General features: G+C 47.0%; 1 protein-coding gene across 1 annotated transcript; it reads left to right on the top strand.

Moving 5' to 3' along the window:
- Positions 1-1580: 1580 nt before the first annotated feature.
- LOC141167543 (olfactory receptor-like protein I9) lies at positions 1581-2528 on the top strand. Its single transcript, XM_073654936.1, has one exon. It carries the CDS (start codon positions 1581-1583, stop codon positions 2526-2528), a length of 948 nt encoding a protein of 315 aa, XP_073511037.1.
- Positions 2529-26682: the final 24154 nt, after the last annotated feature.

Raw genomic sequence — 26682 nt, 5'->3', positions numbered from 1 at the left:
TATAGAAACTGAATTGATGAAGGTTTTTTTTTCTTTTATGTTGTGAATTATTTCTTCTGAGCTCACGAGAGAGTAAGAAGAATATGGACATATCTTACATAAGTACAAACAATTCTTACGCAGGTAGGACATGTAGAAAAACGTTTTTTCAATTTTAGTCATTATCATCCACACGAACGTTTTGCTATAGAACGAAAGTAACATTTCAAATTTTTCATCATTTTGTTAATAGTTTAATGAAAAATGCTATTAGTTTAGTAATTTATTAACATTGCCAGTAACCTCCAGATCTAGACCTTATTCCGGACAGTAAAGAGATGCTGCTGGCAGATGGATGAAGGCTCTGTAGGATAATCATTCTTGGGCTAGTCTAGATAGGTCCACCAGGGTCTTCTCCGCCGTTATTGTCCCATACACCACATGATAAAATCATTTGTTTGCTTCTTTTACAGTGCTAAGATAAGGAGACTGTTGGATTTATCTTAGCACAAATGTGTCCTCCAAAGATTTCATCAATTATCATAGAAGAATATGCATCCAATGTAAATTTTATATAAGACTGTAATCATTTTACATACAACTGTACAATAACTATACTATAAGGCTGCACAGAGAACAATAACAAAAATCAAAGAATTCACTTACTACTTGTTCATCAAAGTATTTATAACAGTCTTCTGGTGTAAAACTCTTTGAATTTTGCAACTTGTGGTGTTTTTGTGACAATCTCAGAAATATCTGCAAAAATGGTCTGAGCATGGTTGAGACGAGACATGGCGAAGCCCTACAGTAAGTTCTTCAAAAATTATGCCACTATGCCAGAAAATTACTCCAGTCTTTGACAACTGTGGTGAGGCACAAACCAATCGTAAGAGAGTCCTAGTTCATTAAGTGGTGTGAGACTCTCGGTGAAGAAAGCTTATCTTCCTCCAGTACTCCCATCTTAATGAATGACCTACAAAACACCAGTCTTGATGAATTGAACTTTTAGACTCAACATCCAAAGGTACAAGTCGAAGGTTCATCTTCAGCTAGTATGTCTAATAAACAATAAGGAAATGTTTTTAAAAAAAATGAGTCTGAAAAGAAAAAGATTGTAGGATCACAACAGTAATCAGAGGTTCAGCATTTTTTAAACTTACAAAATACCAAGATGTAGAAAACTGTGGCCAGACACTCAACACAGAACAAGTCTGAACGTGGCACTGAGTTACAGTCTTCTGCTTCGAGATATTCTGCCACATCGTGGTATGTGTGCCAAGGTAGATGATACTACATCTGTCTACAACATTATATATTAAAACAAAGATAACAAACATGCATAACAGAAAATAAATGTCCAATCTAATAAAAAAATGCATTAAATAATGATAACATTCAGTGTTTGAAAAGATTTATTGTTTCTCAGGTCTCTGGGATGTTCTAATCTGCATTTGATAATGAAACTCATAATAAAATAATTGATTCACTTTGCTTTCTAGAGATCCAGTACTCTACATTATTCAAATTTACCATATCATGCATACTTATTTGATGTATTTTTGTGGGTCTTTTTCTCTGTTTTGATTCTTTTATCTGTTATGCAGGTTAACAATCAGACTGATGTCATAGAGTTTGTTCTCTTGGGTTTTCATGGAATTCCAAACCAAAGAAATTTACTCTTCTGTCTGCTTTTTGTAGTATTCTTGGTCACGGTATGTGGGAATCTCCTGATCATCGCCCTGGTGTCCACCAGTGAGAACCTCCACACTCCAATGTATTTCTTCATTTCACAGCTGTCCATCAGTGACATCTTGTTACCCACAGATATCGTCCCCAACATGCTTCATATTATATTGAATAACGGGGGGACAATTACTTTTATTAACTGTATGGCCCAGTTGTATTTCTTCTGTATTGCAGAAGCATGTCAATGTCTTCTTCTCACGGTGATGTCGTATGACAGATATGTGGCCATCTGTAACCCCCTCCATTACACATCTATTATGACATATGCTCATTGTGTGAGATTCGTCCTCAGCTCTTGGTTTCTCAGTTTTTTCACTGCATTCATCGACACATTAGCAGCATCAAGGCTAAAGTTCTGTGGTCCAAACATCATCGACCATCTGTTCTGTGATCTTGTTCCCTTACAAGACATTGCCTGTTCTGATACATTTCCTCTAAAAATACAGTTATATTTACTTGGTATTCCATTTGTAATTATTCCCAGTTTAATAATAGTTATTTCTTATGGGAAGATTATCAGTGCCATCTTACAGATCCCATCTAATTTCAGCAGACAGAAAGCCTTCTCCACCTGCAGCTCCCACCTCGCTGTGGTCTCCATATTCTACTGGACCATATTTGGTGTTTATGGTGTTCCAAAACATTATCAAACTTTAGGTGTGAACAAAATCACATCATTACTTTATACTGTTATTACTCCACTAATGAATCCCATTATCTACAGTTTTAGAAACAAAGACATTAAGACAGCTTTACAGAAATCTATTCAGAAATATCTGATACCTTCTACTTGTCTGTAAATTAGTTACTGTTGTCAATGGATCAAAAGGCTAAAGTGTCTTTAATTTTTTACTATTGTTAAGATTATCTCGCCTCTTTCTATCATTTTCATCTCATGTCCATCTTTTCTTTCTTTTCCAGATGTATGTATTTTATTGCACATCATTTAATGAGAGTAGATCATGGAGATTCTATGTAGTTTTTGGAAAAAGGAGGGATCCATTGATTCAATGGATGTACTTACTAATATTTATCCAATTTATCTGAGCACACTATTTAAGTGGTACTTTTTCCTTTCATAGCACTTGATGATGAATTTGCACTATGGCACTTTACAAACGATTTGTAGTAATCAGGACGGTATTTTTGGAGTATCTGTCGCACTTACACACTATTTGTAAAAAGAACCAAAGGAAAAAGAACCAAATACTTCATAAGTGTGCTGGATCCAAGTTCAATCTGCTGAACACATGGCACGCCAAGAAACAATAATTATAAATAAATGTATAAATAAATATAGTATCCTGATAAAAAGACCAAATTCCGATATAAAGAATACAGTAAATATATATTATTATTTATACTCAGTAAATGTATTCTTCCTTAAAAAAGAAAGAAAAATCATAAATCCATAAAGTCCAAAATAGCACACTTTTTGAATACATAGAATGCATAGAATGATTAATCCATACAAAGTCCTGATAATGTACTTCGTTATGCACATGCACTCTGCATAAACTGCAAGTGAAAAATTGTGCCTCAAGCAGCTGCTAGCCGTAAGAAAAATAAAGTGCTGATAGCCCGTATTACCTTTGAAATGCTGTTTAAGATATGCGTCAATGTAGAAAGCGGTTTACTCACTAAGTTTGCATGGAGAAATGTCCAAGGTCAACAGTGTCCCGTATTTGGCTTGCGGGAACGGGCTTCCTCATCTTTAGCCTCCTCGATGACGTTGCTGATTCAACGTGGGCAGCCGCCTCCTAAAGTCCATTCTCGCATGCCAGATACTGGACTCTGCTGACCTCGGACATTTATCCATGCAAATTCAGTGAGTAAACCGCTTTCTACATCGACGGCATATACCATTTTTCTTAGGGACCACATCACATTTAAAGTGAATTTGAGGGACCTATATGACAGAAAATAACCAAAATTTACACCATTCTCAAAACTGCACCCCTCGAGGTGCTCATAACCACAGTCAAGAAGTTTATTAACCCTTCAGCTGCAATTTTTGCAATGTGGACGGAAAAAATGAATACTTAACTTTTTTCCACAAAAAATGTTATTTTAGCCCTAAGTATTTTATTTTCACAAGAGTCAGCGTCAGCAGTAAGTCGGATGCCCAATCCTCCTGATTTTCGGAGACAAAACACCTGAGGTAACTCTCCAAATTCTGATTAATGCATTCAGTCTGTCCATTTGACTGAGGATGAAAGGCAGAAGAAAAGCACAGTTGCACCCTCAGTTGAGAACAGAATGCTTTCCAGAACTTGGAAACAAACTGGGTCCCCCGATCTGACACCACATTGGAGTGGACCCCGATAAGCTTCACAATCTCATTTATAAACACTAGTGTTGAGAGAGCATGCTCGACACTGCTCGGTACTCGCCCAAGCATCTCACTACTCGGGATGTTTGGCGAGCACCGAGCATTTTCGGGTTACTCGGGCGGGAGCTCCGGTCTCCGCCCTGCATGTTTGGCGCTCCTTACAGAGCCAATGAACATGCAGGGATTGCCAGCCAGTTACTGTAATGCCGCAGCCATGTTGGTTGTGGGCATTACAGTGATTGGCTGGCCGCACAGCGTCACCTCGAGTATTTAAAACCGGGCGCCGCCATCTTGGACACAGTCACTCCGGATCAGACAGTGTAGGGAGAGTGCTGCTGAGCTAGGGAGAGATTTATACTGTGAAATAGGTAGTGTAGGGTCTCTAAAACCTGCAAAATCAAACAAACAGTCCTTCTGAGGACTAATATCCATCCCAGATATCTGGCAGGCAGACAGGCAGGCTGTGTAGGAGACACAGTGGTTATGCCAACAGACACTGCATTACAGTCCAGTGTGCTGCTGCTGCTCAAATTGCTAGACTTAGCCCCAGGTATCAGGAGCCAGGAAAAATCCTTTTTTTCTCATCTGAATCCTTTTTTTTCCCTCAGTCAGACTGTACAAATACCCGTCTTATTAACCTGTCTGTGAGTGTTCAGACACAAATATATCTGTTTAAAAGAGTCTGGTTTCGGCCAGATAACTAGAACTCTGGTTTTGCAGTTCCACGGTTAAAATCTTTGTATTATCCACTTTTTTACTTTTTTTCCATAAAAAAAACAGCTTAAGTGTCTCGCTGACTGGTCAGACACAAATATATCTATTTAAAAAAGTTTGGTAAATGACAGGAAATTAGAACTGTGGTTTTCCTCTTCCACGGTTCAAATCTCGGTGTTATCCACCTTTTTGCCTTTTTTCCATAAAAATACAGTTTGAGTGTCTTGCCGACTGTTCAGACACAAATACATCTGTTTAAAAGATTCTGGTGTAGGCCACAAAACTAGAACTGTGGTTTTCCTCTTCCACAGTTCAAATCTGTGTGTAATCCACCTTTTTGCCTTTTTTACATAAATAAAACATTTTGAGTGTCTTGTTGACTGTTCACACACAAATATATCTGTTTAAAAGATTCTGGTGTATGCCAGAGAACTACAACTGTGGTTTTCCTCTTCCACGGTTCTAATCTCCTTTTTATTACCCTTTTGCGATTGATAGTGCGAGTGTAAGCTATTTTACTTCATTTACAATGGGCAAGGCGCATGGCAAGGGACGTGGAACTGGATGTTCTGGTGAAGGTGCGTGCAAAGGACGGTGCCGTGGCCAAGGTGAATATGTGCCACAGCCAACAGCCACATCTTCTCACTCCCAGTTCAAAACCAAATTACTAGGGAAGCACACAACAACACCACTGTTTCGAACTGATCAATGTGAACAGGTTATTAATTGGATAGCAGATAATTCTTCCAGTCACCTGGGCACCACCACCTCCGCTCTGTCCTCCACATGGTCAAGTCTTAGTAGCCATGTGTCTCAACCGCATACTCCTCCTCACCCTGATGCTCCTTCCTCCCACCATGCCGAGTGTCGTCAAACTGCAACTGATCCCACAGTTGGACCCTCTGAAGAGCTGTTCACTGGTCCATTTCCATATTTAGGCCCCTCGCCTGCTCCGCTTGTAGTGGTGGAAGAGGAGATCCCATGTAGCGATGGCCAAATATTTGAACAGCCACGGCCACAGGAAGATGACACTGGCAATTTGTCACAAGAGGTGGACGATGACGGGACACAATTGCCACGAAGTGAGGAGTAGGACTGTGGTGCGGAAGTGGAAGAGGAGGAGGTGGTGCATGATCTAGTAACTGACCCAACGTGGCAGGAGGACATGCAGAGTGAGGCCAGCAGCACATAGGGGGAGGGAGGTAGAGTACCCCAACAGACAGGAAGAAGCAGTGTGGTGGCCGCAGACAGAATGCGGGCAAAAGTACCCCATAACACCAACACAAGGGACATTGCCAGTACAACGTTTAGGTCTTCCAGAGTCTGGAATTTTTTTAAATACTCTGCTGATTACCCCAAAAAGGCCATTTGTACCACTTGCCAGGCCAGCATCATTAGGGGTGACAAAACTACCAGCCTGACCACCACCAGCATGATCAGGCACTTGGCAGCAAAGCACCTGACTTTGAGGGGCGAACCCCGGGGTCCACGACCAGTGTCAGAGGATGTCACCACTGCTTCTTCTGCTGTTGTGCGTGTAAGAGAACCCCCTGTTGTGTGTGCAAGGCAATCCCTTGTCCATACTGCATGCAAAGATGCCCCCTCCTCTCAGTCTTCAATTGTTATGGCAGCTTCTCAAGAAACAGCATCAACGTCCACGTCCACGTCCCACCGCAGCGTTCAATTGTTCATATCCCAGACCTTTGAATGAAAGCGCAAATTCGCAGCCAATGCCCCACATGCCACAGTCTTAAATTCGCACATTTCACGACTGCTTGCGTTGGAAATGCTGCCTTTTAGGATGGTGGAGACGGAGTCTTTCCGCAACCTTATGGCAGTGGCCGTCCCTCGGTACTAGGTCCCCAGCCGACACTATTTTGCCCGGTGTGCCATCCGCACTGCACAAGCACGTGTCCCAAAAAGTCTGCCGTGCCCACAACAACGCAGTTACTGGGAGAGTCCACCTGACAACGGACACGTGGACAAGTGCTTGTGGCGAAGGACGGTACATTTCAGATATAACCACATCAGTTACAAGCTGGAAGCACTGCAGTACTGCCTCAGCCAAGCGGCATCAGGCTGTGCTGAAACTCATAAGCTTATGTGATAAACCTCACACTGCTTGTGAGTTGTGGACAGCTGTGAAAGAGGAGGCAGATCTGTGGCTGTGACCGCTGAACCTACATCCAGTCATCGTCGTGTGTGACAATGGCTGTAACCTGGTGGCGGCTCTGAGTCAAGGTGAGATCACACACGTACCATGCCTGGCTCATGTGCTTAACCTTGTGGTACAGCGGTTTCTTAAATCGTACCCCGAGCTGCCACATCTGCTCATCAAAGTACGCCACCTGTCAGCTCATTTTCGCAAGTTGGCTACAACTTCCGCCGCCCTTGCTGTGTTGCAGCAGCGTTTGCAGCTTCCGGCACACCGACTGGTGTGTGATGTCCCCACATGTTGGAACTATACTTTTCACATGTTGCAAAGGATTTGTGAGCAGAAGAGAGCAGCTGTGGAGTACCAGCATCAACAAGGCCGTCGGTATTCAGTTCAGACACCACACATAAGACCTCAGGAGTGGACCTGAATGTCTGACATATGTACCATCCTGACAAATTTTGAGGAGTCCACTAAGATGATGAGTGGCGATGACTCCCTCATTAGCGTCAGCATCCCACTTGTCTGTCTTTTGCAACGCTCTCTGCAGAGAATTAAAGAGGAGGCATTGCAGCCAGAGTATGATGAGATGGATCAAGAAGCCATAGCGGACAATTACACACAGCCCAGCCTCATCTCATCCCAACGTGCATTGGGGGACAATGAGGGAGAGGAGGAGGATCAGGAGGAAGAACAGGAGCTGGTATCATCACTGTAGATGGTAGTACCTGTACAACTGTCATACCGTTGGTTCAGCATGGGTGGCCTTAGGACAGGGGGTGGAGGAGGAGAGCATGGTTAGTCGTCACCTTGGTGAGGACACGGAAGTCCTGCCCGTTACCTGTATGGCATGCATGGCTGACTTAATGTTGCGCTGCCTTAACCGTCACCCTTGCATTGTCAAAATGTTGGGTGACAGTCATTACTGGTTGGTGACACTTTTAGACCCCCGCTACAGGGAGAACTTTCACTCTCTTATTCCTGAGGTGGAGAAGTCTACAAAAATGGGGCAGTACCAGAAGGCCCTTGCTGCAGAACTGTTAAAAAAATTCCCATCTGAACATGCTAGCGACAGAGGTCACACAGTTCGTTGCCCAACCGATGCATACAGGCGAGAGAGACGCAACTCCAATCCAGCAGAGGCAGGGGAACACTGTCAACGTTCTGGGACAGTTTTCTAAGACCCGCCCATCTTACAGGCCCTGAGGCGCGGGGTACTCTCACAAGAAGTGGAAAGTTTCAAAAGATGGTGAGGGAGTACCTTGCCAACCGTACCAGTGTCCTCCGTGATTCCTCTGTGCCATTTAATAATTGGGTATCCAAGCTGGACACTTGGAATGAATACGCTCTGTACGCCTTGGAGGTCGTGGCTGCCCTGCCACTAGCGTGTTATCGGAGCGTGTTTTTAGTGCCGCTGGGGGAATTTTAACTGATAAGCGCACTCGCCTGTCAACTGACAATGCTGTCAAGCTGACCCTTATCAAAATGAACAAGGGCTGGATTGGGCCAGACTTCTCATCACCACTAAATGACAGCAGAGTAACATAAATTAAAATCCACTGTGTTATTTCGGGAGGTGTATTCCCATGCACCGCTTCACACCCACACAGGGGTATACGCTATCCCATTTCAGCAGTTTTTTGCTCCTCTCCTTATCATCAGCCTCCACCACCACTATACCACCAGGGTGACTGTGGTCTGTGTTGCCAGCATTGCAAGTTCCTCCGTCCTAATTTTTGGTAGCTTTTGCTTGGAAGGCATAGGCAAAAACTATGGGAGACCCACTCCCCAATAATGGGAATAATGTTTTTAATATGCTGTACTGCATGGCTCTTGTAAGGGGCATTGCAAGTTCCTCCATCCTAATTTTTGGCAGCTTTTGCTTGGAAGGCAAAGGCAAAGACGATGGGAGACCCACTCCCCAATAATGGGAATAATGTTTTTAATATACTGTACTGCAAGGCTCTTGTAAGGAGCATTAAAATAGTCTTGTTAAGCTACTGTAACCTCCACGTCTCTTCCAAGGGTCATTGATATTGTCTTTTTATTCCACTGGGACCTCCATGTCTCTTCCAAGTGGCATTAAAACCGTCTTGTTAAGCTACTGTGACCTTCACGTCTCTTCAAAGGGGCATTAAAATCATCTGGTTAAACCACTCTGAACTCCACAGCTCTTCCACGGGGCATTGAAATGTTGTTTTTAATTACCTCTAACCTCCACGACTCTTCCAATGGGCATTGCATTTCCTCCTAATTTTAGTCAGCTTTTGCTTTTCAATGCATAGGCGAACACTAAGGGAGACCCACTCCCCAATAATGGGTAGAAGGTTTTTAGTACACTGTAATCCACGTTTGTTTCAAGGGGCATGTTAGGTGCCGAGCGGTTGCTGGATCTGAAATAGGTTCAGAATCTTCAGTAGATTCTGTGGTTTCCCATTCTGGTCCAGCCGGGGCAGATGCTGCACAGCATCGCCGTCGGTCTCAACGCCTAGCTAGTGCATGTGATGCACAAGTTGCATCTCGGGTGTTTGTGCCTAGTTGAATGAAGTATAGGTTGCGGAGGGAGTCAGGGCTCTGTCAGCCTGAGTCCAAGACGCATCGCACTGAGCATGCCCGTGACATGGCGGACCGTGATTGGTGGTTCGGGAACCAGCTGATCCGGTGACCTGGCACCGCCTGATTGGTCACTGGTGATGTCACCAATGGTGCGACGGTGGGCAGGGCTTAGTCTTTAAAAGGCCCGCCCACAAACATGACGGCGCGCTCAGATCTTTGAGCAGTGGTGGTGAGGTGTGTACGCTTGGGCATTTGAGCTCCCCGTGAGCTGTAGTGGAAATAGGCAGGTCTAGTGGAAATAGGCAGGTTAGTGGAAATAGGAACGTAGCTTTGCCCGGTGGTCTGGCTCTAACAAGGGGGTCGCCATGCACCCCGAGCCGTCTGCAGACGCCGTATTCTCGGTACCGCCTGTGAGCCACGTGGACAGAGTCACCTCAGCCCGGTAGCACACCAGCTGAGAGCACGTATACCCGTTGGGTATCACACCCACACTCTAGCGTCTACTGCGTAGCCCCAGTGTAGTTAACAGGGCTACCGCTACTTCCCGGGTCGCACATCTCCCGTGCAGTTAACGGAGATTGAGCGAACTGCTATACCCAATCCTGTGTGCTGTAACACGGAAGGATTTATTTTTAAGTTGTTTTCCTTCTCACCCGGAAGGTGTTTGGCCGAAGTCCACCAGGCTGCATTGCGGACCCCGGGGGCAGATGCTTTCCATTATAATAAAGTTTGTTTGCAACCATCCTCATAACAGTATCAGAGCGCCAGGGTCTTGCCGAACATGGCTGACAATCAGCAACTGCAGCGCTATATACAGCAGCTTGAGACCAGACTTAGGACTCTGGAACAAATCAAACCGGTAGCTGATATCACTGCAGTAGCTTCCCAGGCGGCTTCTCAAGCAGCCAGTCTGGTTAACTCGGCTGCGATGAATGCTGCGACTGCTGCAACAGCCCCATTTCCCCGTTTTGCTCTCCCAGAAAAATTTTCTTGGGACAGTAAATCCTGCAGGGGTTTTATTAATTTATGCTCCATTCACTTGGAGATGATGGAGGCACGGTTCCCCTCCGAAAGAGCCAAAGTGGGATATGTCATCTCATTACTCTCTCACCGGGCTCTGGAGTGGGCTACTCCTCTGTGGGAGCGGAATGACCCGGTAGTGGCAAATGCCAGTCTTTTCCTTAAGGCTCTAAAGAGCGTATTCCTAGGTCCTCAGGTCACGCACGATATGGCTCTTAAGCTTCTTGCGCTGTTCCAGGGGTTTGGCCACCGCCAGCCACTATGCCATCCAGTTCAGAACCCTAGCGGCGTAACTGGATTGGCGGTCGCTAATCCCGGTGTTTTGGAGGGGGCTGGCTGGGCATATTAAGAATGCTCTGGCTACCAGAGAGATCCCAACTAGAGATGAGCGGTGTTCGACTAGAACTGTTCGCCAATCTCAAATTCGAGCTGTTTTGGGCGGTGTTCGAGTTGTTCGACGAACCCGAACAATTTGCAAAAAATTCGGCTGTTCGAGGTTATGTTGGATAACTGTTCGTGCACCAAAAGCGTGTCCTGCATGTCTGGCGCTATTTAGAGCACCAATCATGCAGGGATTGTCTGCCACTCACTGTAATGCCACAGCCATGGTGGTTGTGGCATTACAGTGATTGCCCAAATCGATGGGAACAGTGCCAACAGTGAAACATGAAAAGCCGGCAATTCAGCAGCGGCATACACCGGTACCCGACAATTTAGAAGCGAAAGAATAGAGCTTCACACATAGATTAGATAGATATAAACATGTCAGCCACATATATACGAAGTACAGTGAAAGTGCTGCTTACTGTACTTGTCAATTAGCGTAAAGGATTTATTTAAAAAAATAATAGTGTTTTCATGCACCGTCTCTTTAAAAAAGCCGGCCGGCAATTCAGCAGCGGTACCCGACAATTTAGAATAGAAGGAATAGAGAATCACACATAGATTAGATAGATAGAAACATGTAAGCCACATATATATGAAGTACAGTGACAGTGTTGCTTACTGTACTTGTCATTTAGTGTAAAGGATTTATTTAAAAAAATATTAGTGTTTTCGTGCACCGTCTCTTTAAAAAAGCCGGCCGGCAATTCAGCAGCGGTACCCGACAATTTATAACAGACAGAATAGAGCTTCACACATAGATTAGATAGATAGAAACATGTCAGTCACATATATATGAAGTACAGTGATAGTGTTGGTTACTGTACTTGTCATTTAGTATTAAAATAAAGGATTTATTATTAAAAAAATTGGCGTGGGGTTCCCCTTAATTTTAGGCTCTAGCGGAGGTTAAGCAGACGGCTGGGGCAGATGTTTGAAGCCTGGGAAGGGGGTAATACCCACGGAGCTTCCCAGGCTACTAATATCAGCCCCCAGCTGAATACATAGCCTTTACTAGCGATTAAAATGGGGGACCCCCCCAAAAAAATGACATGGGGTCCCCCCTAATTTAATAGCTAGCAAAGGCTAGGCAGACAGCTGGGGGCTGATATTAATAGCCCAGGAAGGGAGCCATGAATATTGGCCCCCTCCCAGGCTAGAAACACCAGCCGTCAGCCGCCCCAGAAATGGCGCATTCATAGGATGCGCCAATTCTGGCACTTAGCCTCGCTCTTCCACGCTGCCCTGGTGCGGTGGCAGGGGGTAATAGGGCTGGGGTTGATGTCAGCTTATAATGCCAGCTGACATCAAGCCCAGGTTAGTAATGGAGAGGCGTCTATAAGACACCCCCATTACTAACCCCATAGTCAAAGTTAAAAAAAGCACAAACACCCAGAATAAAGTCCTTTAATTGAAATAAAGACACAATCCTTTATTGTTCTAAATTAAACCATACTTACAATCACGCCCATTCCAGCTGAAGCCAACGATCTCCTGCAATAAAAGAAAAATAATAAAGCAACCTCATCCTTACCTTTCCATGGTTCCCATGACAGCTTCAGCTCTGCTACATCGAGATGACAGGCTGGACCGCAGCAGAACGCTGCCATACAGCCTGTCATCCCGCAGACACTGAGAAGCGCAGGCTTGCTTGCGCTCCACAGTGTCTCTCTGTGAGGGCATCCATATGAGCCGAGTTAATGTCCAATGAACTCGGCTCACCTCATGCACGTCACTGACAGCGTGGGAAAATTCTCAAGCTGAAGCGGTGAGTGCAGGAGAATTCTCCCACGCTGTCAGTGACGTGCATAAGGTGAGCTCATGTCCAATGAACTCAGCTCACCTCCTGCACGTCACTGACAGCGTGGGAGAATTCTCCTGCACTCAGCGCTTCAGCGTGAGAATTCTCCCGCTGAAGCGCTGAGTGCAGGAGAATTTTCCCACGCTGTCAGTGACGTGCATAAGGTGAGCTCATGTCCAATGAACTCAGCTCACCTCCTGCACGTCACTGACAGCGTGGGAGAATTCTCCTGCACTCAGCGCTTCAGTGTGAGAATTCTCCCACGCTGAAGCGCTGAGTGCAGGAGAATTTTCCCACGCTGTCAGTGACGTGCATGAGGTGAGCCGAGTTCATTGGACATTAACTCGGCTCATCTGGATGCCCTCACAGAGAGACACTGTGGAGCGCAAGCAAGCCTGCGCTTCTCAGTGTCTGCGGGATGACAGGCTGGATGGCAGCGTTCTGCAGCGGTCCAGCCTGTCATCTCGATGTAGCAGAGCTGAAGCTGTCATGGGAACCATGGAAAGGTAAGGATGATGTTGCTTTATTATTTTTCTTTTATTTCAGGAGATCGTTGGCTTCAGCTGGAATGGGCGTGATGGTAAGTATGGTTTAATTTAGAACAATAAAGAATTGTGTGTTTATTTCAATTAAAGGACTTTTTTCTGGGTGTTGTGTTTTTTCTAAATACTTTACTAGAAATTCATGGTGGTCATGTCTAATATTGGCGTGACCCCATGAATTTCGGGCTTAGGGCCAGCTGATAATGCCAAGCTGGCCCTAACCCCTTTATTACCCAGTGAGCCACCACACCAGGGCCCTGGATGAGTTGGGTACAGCGCCAGAAGATGGCGCTTCTATGAACGCGCCATTTTCCGGGGTGGCTGCGGACTGCAATTTGCAGCGGGGGTGGCCCAGAAAGCTTGGGCCTCCCTGCGCTGCGGATTCCAGCCCCCAGCTGCCTAGTTGTACCTGGCTGGACACAAAAACAGGGCGAAGCCCCACGTCAATTTTCTTTAAATTATTTCATGAAATAATTAAGAAAAAAAGGGCTTCCCTATATTGTTGTGTCCGGCCAGGTACAAATAGGCAGCTGGTGGTTGGGGGCAGCCCGTTCCTGCCTGCTGTACCTGGCTGGACACAAATATAGTGCGAAGCCCCACGTCAATTTTTTTTTAATTATTTCATGAAGAACGCTGCCATCCAGCCTGTCATCCCGCAGACACTGAGAAGCGCAGGCATGCTTGCGCTCCTCACTGTCTCGCTGTGACGGCATCCAGATGAGCCGAGGTCATGTCCAATGAACTCGGCTCACCTCATGCACGTCACTGACAGCGTGGGAAAATTCTCACGCTGAAGTGCTGAGTGCAGGAGAATTCTCCCACGCTGTCAGTGATGTGCATGAGGTGAGCTCATGTCCAATGAACTCAGCTCACCTCCTTATAGACGCCTCTCCATTACTAACCTGGGCTTGATGTCAGCTGGCATTATAAGCTGACATCAACCCCAACCCTATTACCCCCTGCCACCGCACCAGGGCAGCGTGGAAGAGCGAGGCTAAGTGCCAGAATTGGCGCATCCTATGAATGCGCCATTTCTGGGGCGGCTGACGGCTGGTGTTTCTAGCCTGGGAGGGGGCCAATATTCATGGCTCCCTTCCTGGGCTATTAATATCAGCCCCCAGCTGTCTGCCTAGCCTTTGCTAGCTATTAAATTAGGGGGGACCCCACGTCATTTTTTTGGGGGGGTCCCCCATTTTAATAGCTAGTAAAGGCTATGTATTCAGCTGGGGGCTGATATTAGTAGCCTGGGAAGCTCCGTGGGTATTACCCCCTTCCCAGGCTTCAAACATCTGCCCCAGCCGTCTGCTTAACCTCCGCTAGAGCCTAAAATTAAGGGGAACCCCACGCCAATTTTTTTAATAATAAATCCTTTATTTTAATACTAAATGACAAGTACAGTAACCAACACTATCACTGTACTTCATATATATGTGACTGACATGTTTCTATCTATCTAATCTATGTGTGATGCTCTATCTTTCTGTTCTAAATTGTCGGGTACCGCTGCTGAATTGCCGGCCGGCTTTTTTAAAGAGACAGTGCATGAAAACACTATTATTTTTTTAAATAAATCCTTTACACTAAATGACAAGTACAGTAAGCAACACTATCACTGTACTTATTATATATGTGACTGACATGTTTCTATCTATCTAATCTATGTGTGAAGCTCTATTCTTTCTGTTCTAAATTGTCGGGTACCGCTGCTGAATTGCCGGCCGGCTTTTTTAAAGAGACAGTGCATGAAAACACTATTATTTTTTTAAATAAATCCTTTACACTAAATGACAAGTACAGTAAGCAACACTATCACTGTACTTATTATATATGTGACTGACATGTTTCTATCTATCTAATCTATGTGTGAAGCTCTATTCTTTCTGTTCTAAATTGTCGGGTACAGATGCTGAATTGCCGGCCGGCTTTTTTAAAGAGACAGTGCATGAAAACACTAATATTTTTTTTAATAAATCCTTTACACTAAATGACAAGTGCAGTAAGCAGCACTGTCACTGTGCTTCTTATATGTGTGACTGACATGTTTCTATCTATCTAATCTATGTGTGATGCTCTATTCCTTCTTGTCTAAATTGTCGGGTACCGGTGTATGCCGCTGCTGAATTTGCCGGCCGGCTTTTTTAAAGAGAGTGTCTTCTGAGCAGTTTGTCAGCTTTTGGACACCTTTGCAGGTGTTTTCTATGTGTTTCTATGTGTTTTTGTTTGCCTGCCATTGGTTTTAACGGTGTTCGACGGTGTTCTAAGGTGTTCGACGAACAGTTCGACGAACAGTTCCTCGAACATCCCGGTGTTCGACGAACCGAACCGAACCCGAACACTACGGGGGTGGCTCAACACTAATCCCAACCTCTCTGGAAGATTTAATTACTCTCGCTAACCGCATAGATCTGCGTCATGCAGAACGCAAGTTAGAACTGGAGGTTTCTAGACCTCGGTTTCGGTTGGCACCCTCTTTCTCTCAGCCTATCTCCAAATCCTTGGCTTTTGACCCAGAGGCTAAGGCTATGGATATATCCCAGACTAAGTCTAAGTCCCCTCGTTCACGACCTGCACATCTCTTGGAGTACCCCGTTAATAAGGTTTCCAAGTGGTCGGGAAACAAAGGTTTCTAACCAACGTTGGAGGGGGTGTGATAGATTCTGGGGGTTCTTCCTCCAAATTATTGTTTGAGGTAACATTGTGTCACGGGTGTGTTGCCACGAAGATCGTCACGAGTACACAGCCTGACTTCTCGCAGCTGACTTGTTGGTGCTTTGTGTTTTCTCAGCAGTGTAGGAGTTAATTCTCTCTCTCTCTGGGCTAGCTGAGGTCCAGCCTCGCCCAGCTGCAATCAATGCTTCTTTAGTGAGACTCCTTTATATTCCTGCAGGTCTGTTTGGGAGGTGTCGGTGAAAGCTTTTCATTCAGACTTACAGAGCGGATCGTGGTGTTTGGAGTTGCTGAGATAAGTGTATTTGGAAGTGTTTTTTCCCTTTCCTCGCTTTATCATTTATCTCCTTTCCCGTTGGTGTTCCCTCTGTTGTAGTTGTTTAGAAGTTGTATGCAAGGTGGTTTTGGTTTTTCCCTTGTACTGTCTCGTTCGTCTAAATACTGTGTGTGGGCATATTATTTCTGGTTCCCAATTGTTGTGATCGGGGTCCTTCTCAGGACTAGATTACTTAGGTGCAGGGATCCTCAGAAGGTAGGGGTTACGCTGGCGGCCTGGACCTCTGTACCTTTAACAGTACCTCCAGGATGAGGGATTAGTCAGGGCCCCAGCTTAGGGTCAGCTTAGGCCCCCTACCTCCAGTATTCTGTGACAGTGTGACATTTTCACCGACCCACTTAGTTTTTCTCCAGCTACCATGGATCCAGTAGCTGGTCTAGCTCGGCAGTTGCAGAGTTTGTCCATGGGGCTGGCGGACGTTAGGTCCAAGGTTTTGCATCCTCTGGAGCAAGCCGGACCAGAACCTAAAGTAGCTCTCCCTGACAGGTTCACTGGGGGGCGGGACAAGTTTTTTGTTTTCCGGGAGGCATGCAAATTGTACTTTCGGCTGCGGCCTCGGTCATCGGGCAGTGAAGAACAAAGGGTGGGAATTGTCATCTCGCTCCTACAAGGGGACCCACAATCTTGGGCGTTCTCTCTTCCCCCAAGCTCCCCGGTTCTCCAGTCAGTGGATAGGTTTTTCGCTGCTCTGGGACTCGTATATGATGACCCAGATCGGATCTCCCTTGCTGAGTCTAAGTTACGTAGGATTCAGCAGGGAGATCGTCCGGCGGAGGAATTTTGTTCGGAGTTCCGTAGGTGGGCCACGGACACCCAGTGGAATGACCCGGCTCTTAGGAGCCAGTTTTGTCATGGTTTATCCGACAAATTACAGGATGTGTTGGCACAGTATGACTCTCCCGCGTCACTGGAAGCCGCTATGGCCCTTGCTATTCGCGTTGACAGACGGCTTCGGGAGAGGTGCGGGATAACTCTACCCCCTGTAATGTCTCCACCTCCTACAAGGTCCCCTCATATGGTGGTTCCCCTGGTCAGTCCGGAGGAGCCTATGCAATTAGGAGGGACATCATTTCGGGGAAGGGGACCGGTGGTGCGCCATAAGACAGGAAGGTGTTTTCTCTGCGGGAAAAAGGGACATTTTATTGGGGGGTGTCCATCCCGTCCCTTGCAGAGTAAAGAGTCGTCGAAAAAACTGTTGATCCCAGGTTGTGTGGTGGACGGCAATCTGGGAGTAGGTATTTCGTCCCTAGGTTCGTCTCAGTTTCTCGTACCGGCGGAGGTGGTGGTGGGTACGAGAACTGAGAGGATATCTGTTCTTCTGGATAGTGGGGCCGGGGCTAATCTGGTTGATGCTCGGTTTGCCCGGGTTCAAGGTATGCGATTGAGTGAGTTGGCTAAACCCATCCCCATATTCTCGATCGATGCCAGACCTCTCGGTCAGGGAAGTTTTTTGCAAGCTGTGCATGGCGTAAAACTTCAAGTGGGGGCAATACATAAAGAACTGTTGTCTTGCTACGTGTTGGAGGGTCTTCCCACTCCTATAGTGTTGGGCCTTCCTTGGTTAGCTAAGCATAACCCGGTTATTAATTGGCAAACCAGAGAGATAAGCCAATGGAGTAAATTCTGTAATAAAAACTGCATGAACACGGTCATCGGTGCGGTTACTCCTTGGGTCTTACCTCCATTTCTGGCGGACTTTGAGGATGTATTCTCGGAGAATGGGTGTCAGGAACTACCTCCTCATCGCGTGTATGACTGTTCTGTAAAACTGCTCCCTGAGGCCAAGTTACCTAAAGCAAGGTTGTATAACCTTTCTGGTCCTGAGAGGCAGGCCATGAAGGATTATATTTCTGAAAGTCTGGCTAAGGGGCATATTAGACCTTCATCTTCTCCGGTGGCCGCGGGGTTCTTCTTTGTTAAGAAGAAAGATGGAGGCCTACGCCCTTGCCTGGATTTCCGTGAACTTAATCGGATTACGGTCCGAGATCCGTATCCGCTCCCACTTATTCCCGATCTCTTTAATCAGATCGTGGGCGCCAAATGGTTCTCTAAGTTGGATCTCAGGGGGGCGTACAATCTGATTAGGATGAAGGAGGGGGATGAGTGGAAGACGGCTTTTAACACTCCGGAGGGGCATTATGAGAACCTTGTCATGCCATTCGGTCTGACTAATGCCCCGGCGGTGTTTCAACACTTTGTTAATGATATTTTTCGCCACCTGGTGGGACAGTTTGCTGTCATATATCTGGATGATATCTTAATTTACTCGCCGGATCTGGTGTCTCATCAGGAGCACGTTAGACAGGTGTTACAGATCTTGCGGGATAATAAACTGTATGCCAAGTGGGAAAAGTGTGTGTTCGCCGTACAGGAACTCCAGTTTTTAGGCTTCCTGGTTTCAGCGTCCGGTTTTCGTATGGACCCTGGGAAAGTGCGGGCAGTTCTTGAGTGGGATCGGCCGGAGAATCTTAAGGCACTACAACGTTTCCTGGGGTTTGCTAACTATTACCGGAAGTTCATTCGTAATTTCTCGTCCATGGTTAAGCCTCTCACAGACATGACTAAAAAGGGGACGGATTTTTCTAGGTGGTCTGACAAGGCTTGTCAAGCATTCTCCTCCTTGAAAAAATGTTTTGCCTCGGCACCCATACTCATTCAACCTGATGCGTCTCAGCCATTCTTTGTAGAGGTAGACGCTTCCGAGGTAGGGGTGGGAGCAGTATTGTCACAGGGTTCGTCCCCTGGTAAGTGGCATCCGTGCGCCTTTTTCTCTAAAAAATTGTCGTCCGCTGAGAGGAATTACGATGTCGGCAATAGGGAACTCTTGGCCATTAAGTTAGCTTTTGAGGAGTGGCGCCATTTTTTGGAGGGGGCAGTTCATCCGGTCACCGTCATCACCGATCACAAGAACCTGCTATATCTGGAGTCCGCTAAACGTCTGAATCCCAGACAAGCTAGGTGGTCATTGTTTTTTACCAGGTTTAATTTCGTCGTTACATATCGTCCTGGGTCTAAAAATGTAAAGGCGGATGCCTTATCTCGTAGTTTCCCTGGGGCCGGGAATACGGACGACCCGATTCCTATTCTTCAGGAGGGGGTGGTGGTTTCGGCAGTATGCTCTGAGCTGGAGGAGGAGATATTGGAGGCTCAGGGGGACGCCCCTGTTGGACCTCCGGGGAGACTGTTCGTTCCAGATCAGTTGCGACAAAAGGTGATCGAGGCACACCATAACTCAGTTTTTGCAGGACACCCGGGGAGTAAAGCAACTGTGGATCTCCTCTCGCGTCGGTTTTGGTGGCCTAACTTACATAAAGAGGTGGTAACTTTTGTCGCGTCCTGTGGGGTTTGTGCGCGCTCTAAGACCTCACATACCCGTCCGTCTGGGGCCCTCTTACCTTTGAAGATCCCGGAGCGTCCTTGGACTCATCTGTCTATGGACTTTATTACTGACCTCCCTCCGTCTTCGGGTAAAACGGTCATACTCGTTGTAGTGGACAGGTTCAGCAAGATGGCACATTTTATCGCTCTTCCGGCTCTCCCTAATGCTAAAACTCTTGCGCAGGTGTTCATTGGGGAGATTGTGAGGCTTCACGGGGTACCCTCCGAGGTGGTGTCTGATCGGGGGTCTCAGTTTGTGTCCAAGTTCTGGAAGGCGTTTTGTGCACGGCGGGGGATGCATTTGTCATTCTCGTCGGCTTTTCATCCTCAGACCAATGGTCAGACGGAACGTATGAACCAGAGCTTGGAGACATATCTTCGGTGTTTTGTGTCAGAGAACCAGGAGGACTGGGCTTCTTTCCTACCTCTGGCAGAGTTTGCTCTCAATAATAGGCGGAGCGAGTCCACTGGTAAGTCCCCGTTTTTTGGGGCATATGGTTTTCACCCCCAGTTTTGTACTTTCAGTAGGGGGGGCTCTTCGGGGGTTCCGGAGGAGGAACGATTTTCCTCATCTCTCGCTTCAGTATGGAGAGGGGTGCTGAAGAATCTGAATACTATGGGGAACCGATACAAACGTATGGCTGATAGGAGGAGAGTGTCTGGTCCGGACCTAAGTGTGAACGATCAGGTATGGTTGTCTACCAGGAATATTAAACTTAAGGTTCCCTCCTGGAAACTGGGTCCCAGGTTCATCGGGCCGTACAGAATCAGTTCTGTTATTAATCCGGTGGCATTCCGTCTTGACCTCCCCCCTACGTTTAAAATTCACAACGTGTTTCACAGATCATTGCTTAAGAGGTATGTGGCGCCGGTGGTACCGTCACCTTTACCTCCCCCTCCTGTGGTTGTCAATGGTAACTTGGAGTTCCAGGTATCGAGGGTCATTGATTCACGCTTTAATCGCCGGTCCCTTCAGTACTTGGTTCATTGGAAGGGGTATGGTCCTGAGGAGAGGATGTGGGTTCCTGCGTCGGATATTAACGCAGACCGATTAGTTCGGGCCTTCCACACGACTCACCCGGATAAACCTGGCCCTGAGGGTCCAGAGGCCCCTCGTAGAAGGGGGGGTACTGTCACGGGTGTGTTGCCACGAAGATCGTCACGAGTACACAGCCTGATTTCTCGCAGCTGACTTGTTGGTGCTTTGTGTTTTCTCGGCAGTGTAGGAGTTAATTCTCTCTCTCTCTGGGCTAGCTGAGGTCCAGCCTCGCCCAGCTGCAATCAATGCTTCTTTAGTGAGACTCCTTTATATTCCTGCAGGTCTGTTTGGGAGGTGTCGGTGAAAGCTTTTCATTCAGACTTACAGAGCGGATCGTGGTGTTTGGAGTTGCTGAGATAAGTGTATTTGGAAGTGTTTTTTTCCTTTCCTCGCTTTATGATTTATCTCCTTTCCCGTTGGTGTTCCCTCTGTTGTAGTTGTTTAGAAGTTGTATGCAAGGTGGTTTTGGTTTTTCCCTTGTACTGTCTCGTTCGTCTAAATACTGTGTGTGGGCATATTATTTCTGGTTCCCAATTGTTGTGATCGGGGTCCTTCTCAGGACTAGATTACTTAGGTGCAGGGATCCTCAGAAGGTAGGGGTTACGCTGGCGGCCTGGACCTCTGTACCTTTAACAGTACCTCCAGGATGAGGGATTAGTCAGGGCCCCAGCTTAGGGTCAGCTTAGGCCCCCTACCTCCAGTATTCTGTGACAGTGTGACACATTGTCCTTTGGGACAACCATGGTTATGGCCAGGGCGTGGGTGGATTCTGGAGCCGATGGCAATTTTTTGTCATCAACATTTGCCCAGAGGCATGCCATCCCTCTGGAGTTACTGCCAAGGCCGATGAACATGAGGGCAGTCAACGGTGCTCTACTGGACACACAAATCACTCACCAGTCAGCCCCCCCTTCACCATGTTGTTTCCTCAGGGTCACCGGGAGGTTATCTCCTTCCTTATTATCCCCAGGGGATTAGATGAGGTGTTATTGGGTCTCCCTTGACTACATTGTCACACTTCACACATTGATTGGAGTACAGGGGGAATTTCTTCTTGGGGTAAGAACTGTGTGTCTCAATGTAAGGTTACAGCCACCCGGAGGGTAGTCTCTGAGCCTTCTCCTGACTTGTCCTCTCTGCCTGTACAATATTGGAGTTTTGCGGACGTCTTTTCCAAAAAGGGCGCAGAGAATTTACCTCCCACCGACCGTATGACTGTCCTATCGATTTGTTCCCCAGCATGGAGCCCCCGTGCTGTAGGGTTTACCCCCTGTCTGTACCCAAGACCCAGGCCATATCAGACTATATCAAAGAGAATCTGTCCCGGGGGTTTATCAGAAAATAGGTTTCTCCTGCTGGAGCGGGGTTTTTCTTTGTCCAGAAGAAAGAGGGTGATTTAAGTCCCTGCATTGATTACAGAGGACTAAATGCCATCACCATCTAGAATAAATACCCTCTACCCCTGATTTCTGAACTATTTGACAGGTTGCGAGGGGCTAACATTTTCACTAAATTGGACCTGCGAGGGGCATATAACCTTGTGCGAATCCGTGAAGGTGACGAGTGGAAAACAGCCTTTAACACTCGTGATGGTCTTTACGAGTATCTCGTCATGCCTTTCGGGTTATGCACAAGTTGTATCTCGGGTGTTTGTGCCTAGCAGTATGAAGTATAGGTTGCGGAGGGAGTCAGGGCTCCGTCAGCCTAAGTCCAAGATGCATCGCACTGAGCATGCCCGTGACATGGCGGACCGTGATTGGTGGTTCGGGAACCAGCTGATCCGGTGACCTGGCAACGCCTGATTGGTCACGGGTGACATCACCAATGGTATGACGGTGGGCAGGGCTTAGTCTTTAAAAGGCCCGCCCACAAACATGGCGGCGTGCTCTGATATTTGAGCAGTGGTGGTGTAGTGTGTACGCTTGGGCGTTTGAGCTCCCCGTGAGCTGTAGTGGAAATAGGCAGGTCTAGTGGAAATAGGCAGGTTAGTGGAAATAGGCAGGTTGCTTCGCCCGGCGGTCAGGCTCTGACAAGGGAGTGGCCATACACCCCGAGCTGTATGCAGACGCCGTATTCCCGGTACCGCCTGTGAGCCACGTGGACTGGGTTCCCTCAGCCCGGTAGCACGCCAGCTGAGAGCACGTATATCGGTCGGGTATCACACCTTCACCCTAGTGTCTACTTGCCAGCCCCTGTGTAGTTAAGAGGGCTACCGCTACTTCCCCAGTCACACATCTCCCGTGCATTTAACGGAGATTGAGCGAACCGCTATACCCATTCCTGTGTGCTGTAACACGGAAGGGTTTATATTCCAAGCGCCCTAGTGTCTACTGCGGAAGGGTTTATATTTAAGTTGGTTGTTTTCCTTCTCACCCGGAAGGTGTTTGGCCGCAGTCCACCAGGCTGCATTGCGGACCCCGGGGTCGGTTTCATTCCATTATAATAAAGTTTGTTTGCAACCGTCCTCATAACAGGGCATTGCAGTTCCTCATAATTTTTGGAAAGCCTACCATTCACTGCTTAGGCCAACAAATGGAAAAAATGGTTTAGTAAAGGCCCTCTGACCTCCATGTCACTTCCAAGGGACATTGGAGTGCCTCGAAATTTTTGGTAGGCATTGCACTCACTGTATGCCCTATAACTGTGTAGCCGAACTGCTCCTTTTGGTACAGAAACATATCCTACAAAACATGTGTGGTTGACTGGCCTGATATTGATGTGAATGGTCCCTGTTCCTCTTGCTCTTTCTCCTTTGCCGCCACCTGATCCATCATTCATCACCTGAAGCTTTGTTTTAATGGGAGTCATAGAACTGGGATAGTAGCAGGAAAACATCCAGAAATCCTCGGAGTAGGTAGGATATGCGCCAAAACGCTGACCACCTCAGGCCTAGCCGCTACTACATACATGCGCTTGCATTCCAAGGAACAGAAAGCTAAGGAGATGGATGGCCTCATGATCATGAATAATTTACTCATTGTGTAGGAAGCCGACCACTGCTGCTGTCTACCTTATGAACTTTGTGTTGAAGCCTGATTGACCCAGTACCTGCAATCCTCTATGTCTAGAGGATGTGTTGCATCCCAGTGTCCAACTGTGTCCCGGCTTCCACAATATTTACCCAGTGTGAAGGCGTCAGTGAGATGGACCATCGCTGGCCACATTCACTTGTCCATGTGTTTGTGGTTAGGCTGTCCTTCCCACTAATTGCACTGGGGAGGGCACAGGCAATGTTTTGGTATGCACTCTTGTGTATATGGCGCATCGGGACAAATAGGGGCAGATGGGGACCGTTTATGGAAACCCAGCTGCCCCCAGGCGGCTGGGGACTGTGTGTGGGCACCTGGTCGTGGGGCGGCTGGGGACCGATTATGGACACCCGGCCGCCCCCTGGCAGCTGGGGACCAAGCGTGGACACCCGGCAACTGGGCAGCTGGGGACTGAGAATGGATACCAGGCCGCCGACGCAGCCATGACGTGGTGGCCACATTCCGCCTCCACAAGCCTAAAAGGCGTCATTTCAAGTGTAAGCAAGCTAGCAGCATGGTATTGCAGTCTGGGGGTGGGTGGCAGGCTGCACACTTTCGCTTGCATTCCTAGAAAACAAAGCAGATGCTAACTTCTATCATCATCATCATGCTCCTCACCTTGGCACTCTCAACTCCCCTGATGGAGAAACCAGGGCCCACTGGAAGAGTCTGGTTGTCTGTTTGGCTCATCCAATGCTGCCCTAAAGCAGGCCAGGCTAAGAAAAGTGTGGGGAAGGTTCCCGGGACAAATAGTGGTGGCTGGGGACTGAGTATGGAAATCTCACTGCCGAAGCAGCCATGAGGTAGTGGCCAGCTTCGGCCTCCTCCAAACTAAAAGGCCCCATTTCAAGTGCAAGCTAGCAGTATGGTATTGCAGCCTGGGGGTGGGTGGGTGGCAGGCTGCACACTTACGCTTGCATTCTAAGAAAACAAAACAGACGCTAACTTCTATCATCATCATCAAGCTCCTCACCTTGGCACTCTCAACTCACCTGATGGAGAAGCCAGGGCCCACCGGAGGAGACTCTGGTTGTCTGGTGGGCTCATCCAATGCTGCCCTAAAGCAGGCCAGGCTAATAAAAGTGTGGGGAAGGTTCCCGGGACAAATATTGGTGCCTGGGGACTGAGTATGGAGACTTCACCACGTACGCAGCCATGTAGTGGCCAGCTTCGGCCTCCTCCAAACTAAAAGGCCACATTTCAAGTGCAAGCTAGTAGTATAGTATTGCAGCCTGTGGGTGGTTGGGTGGTTGGCTGCATATTTGCGCTTGGAATGCAATGAATGGGGGAGGTACAATTGAACACTGCCCTGGGACAAGAACTTGCACAGGGATAGTTACAAGTCTGCATCTTCTGATGCGGCAAGAATCACTTCTGATGGGCACACTTTTAGGCAGTGACCTGGGTGTCAGAGATGCTTCCAGGGGTCTTCCCCATGCTGTTCCCATGTCTTTTCAGCACTGTATGCATGTGTCACACAGCACATGGCCAGATAAGGTTGTAAAATGTTAATATGACATTTCCCGGTGAATGCATTTGTCACGGTTGAAAGCAATACAAAAGTGTAAAAACGCATAAAAAATGCTACTTGTGAACATAGCCCAAGGTGTGGAGGAGTATTTTTTTTTTGTGTTATTTATTTTACCTTAAACACAAGTTTTTACCCTGGAAAGGAGCTTCCTTAACATATTTCACAGGAAAGCAGTTTCAGTTTCGTTTTTGAACGTTTTATTGTGAGCCCGTAAAAGTGGCTTAATACCTCAGACCACGTTGTTGACAGCAGTGATCTGTGGGTCAGAAATATTTCCTGGGGAGATCCCCATGCTGTCCCCATGTCATTTGAGCACTGTCACTATTGTTTTGGGCACTTTTTAGCTTTCTACAGACTGCCGGGGGTGCCGCCACAAAAATGCTCAGGTCTCCCATAGACTAACATTGGGCTCATTGCTCGGGTCGAGCACCCGTTTCTCCCAGTGAGATCGGCCCGATCTTCGAGCACCCAGCATTTTAGTGCTTGCTCAACACTAATAAACACCTGAGCAGGAGTCTTGGCATTTGGAAGTACAGGTAATGCGACAAAATGAAACATTTTACTGAACCTATCTACAACCACCAAAACCACAGTTTTGCCTTTAGATACTAGTAGGTCAGTAATAAAATCCATGGAAAAGTGTATTCCATGGCCTGCTAGGAAAAGGTAGCAGAAGAAGAGTACCAGAAGGATGGGTATGCCATACTTTAGAACGCGCGTAAATGCTACAAGCACATACGTGTTCAACCACATCCCGATGCAACCCTGGCCACCAAAAACGACGAGAAATTAGGTCCGCAGTTGCCTTATCATCTGGTGACCAGCGAGCAAAGAGTTGTGATGTTCCTTAATTACATTGCGGTGCAGATTAGATGGTAAAAATACCCTTACTGAAGGGCAGGAGGCCAGGGCAACCCCCTGGCCTCCAACACCTCACACTCCAGTTCAGGGTACAATGCCGAAATGACTACCCCCTTCTGTAAAATTGGGGCAGGTTTCTTATGGTCACCACCACCAGGGAAGATCCAGGACAAATCATCAGCCTTGACATTTTTGACCCCTGGACGGAAAGTGACAGCAAAATTGAACCTAATAAAATACAGGGACCTTCTAGCTTGCCTAGGGTTGAGACGTTTAGCTGACTGGAGATATGACAGGTTCTTATGGTCTGTGATAACAGTAATAGGATGCACAGCCCCCTCCAACCAATGTTGCCGTTCTTCGAACGCCAATTTAATCGCCAAAAGCTCCCTATTACTGACATCATAATTTTTCTTAGCCGAAGATAATTTCTTAGAAATGAAAGCGCATTGGCGCCATTTACCAGGGGACGAACCATGAGACAACACAGCCACAACCCTCACCTCCGATGCATCAACTTCCACAATAAAGTATTGGGAAACATCGGGTTGATTGAGAGTATAGGTGTTGTGGCAAAACAGCTTATTAGGGAAGAAAAAGTCTGCATG

Source organism: Phyllobates terribilis, unplaced genomic scaffold (genome assembly GCF_046119375.1).
Source record: "Phyllobates terribilis strain yellow unplaced genomic scaffold, ASM4611937v1 Scaffold_11__3_contigs__length_659146591, whole genome shotgun sequence".
Taxonomy (NCBI): Eukaryota; Metazoa; Chordata; class Amphibia; order Anura; family Dendrobatidae; genus Phyllobates; species Phyllobates terribilis.
This window is presented reverse-complemented; position numbering and strand designations above follow the sequence as displayed.

Excerpts from the sequence above, each read along its gene's own strand:
- LOC141167543 (XM_073654936.1), top strand. The coding sequence starts at position 1,581 with ATGCAGGTTAACAATCAGACTGATGTCATAGAGTTTGTTCTCTTGGGT.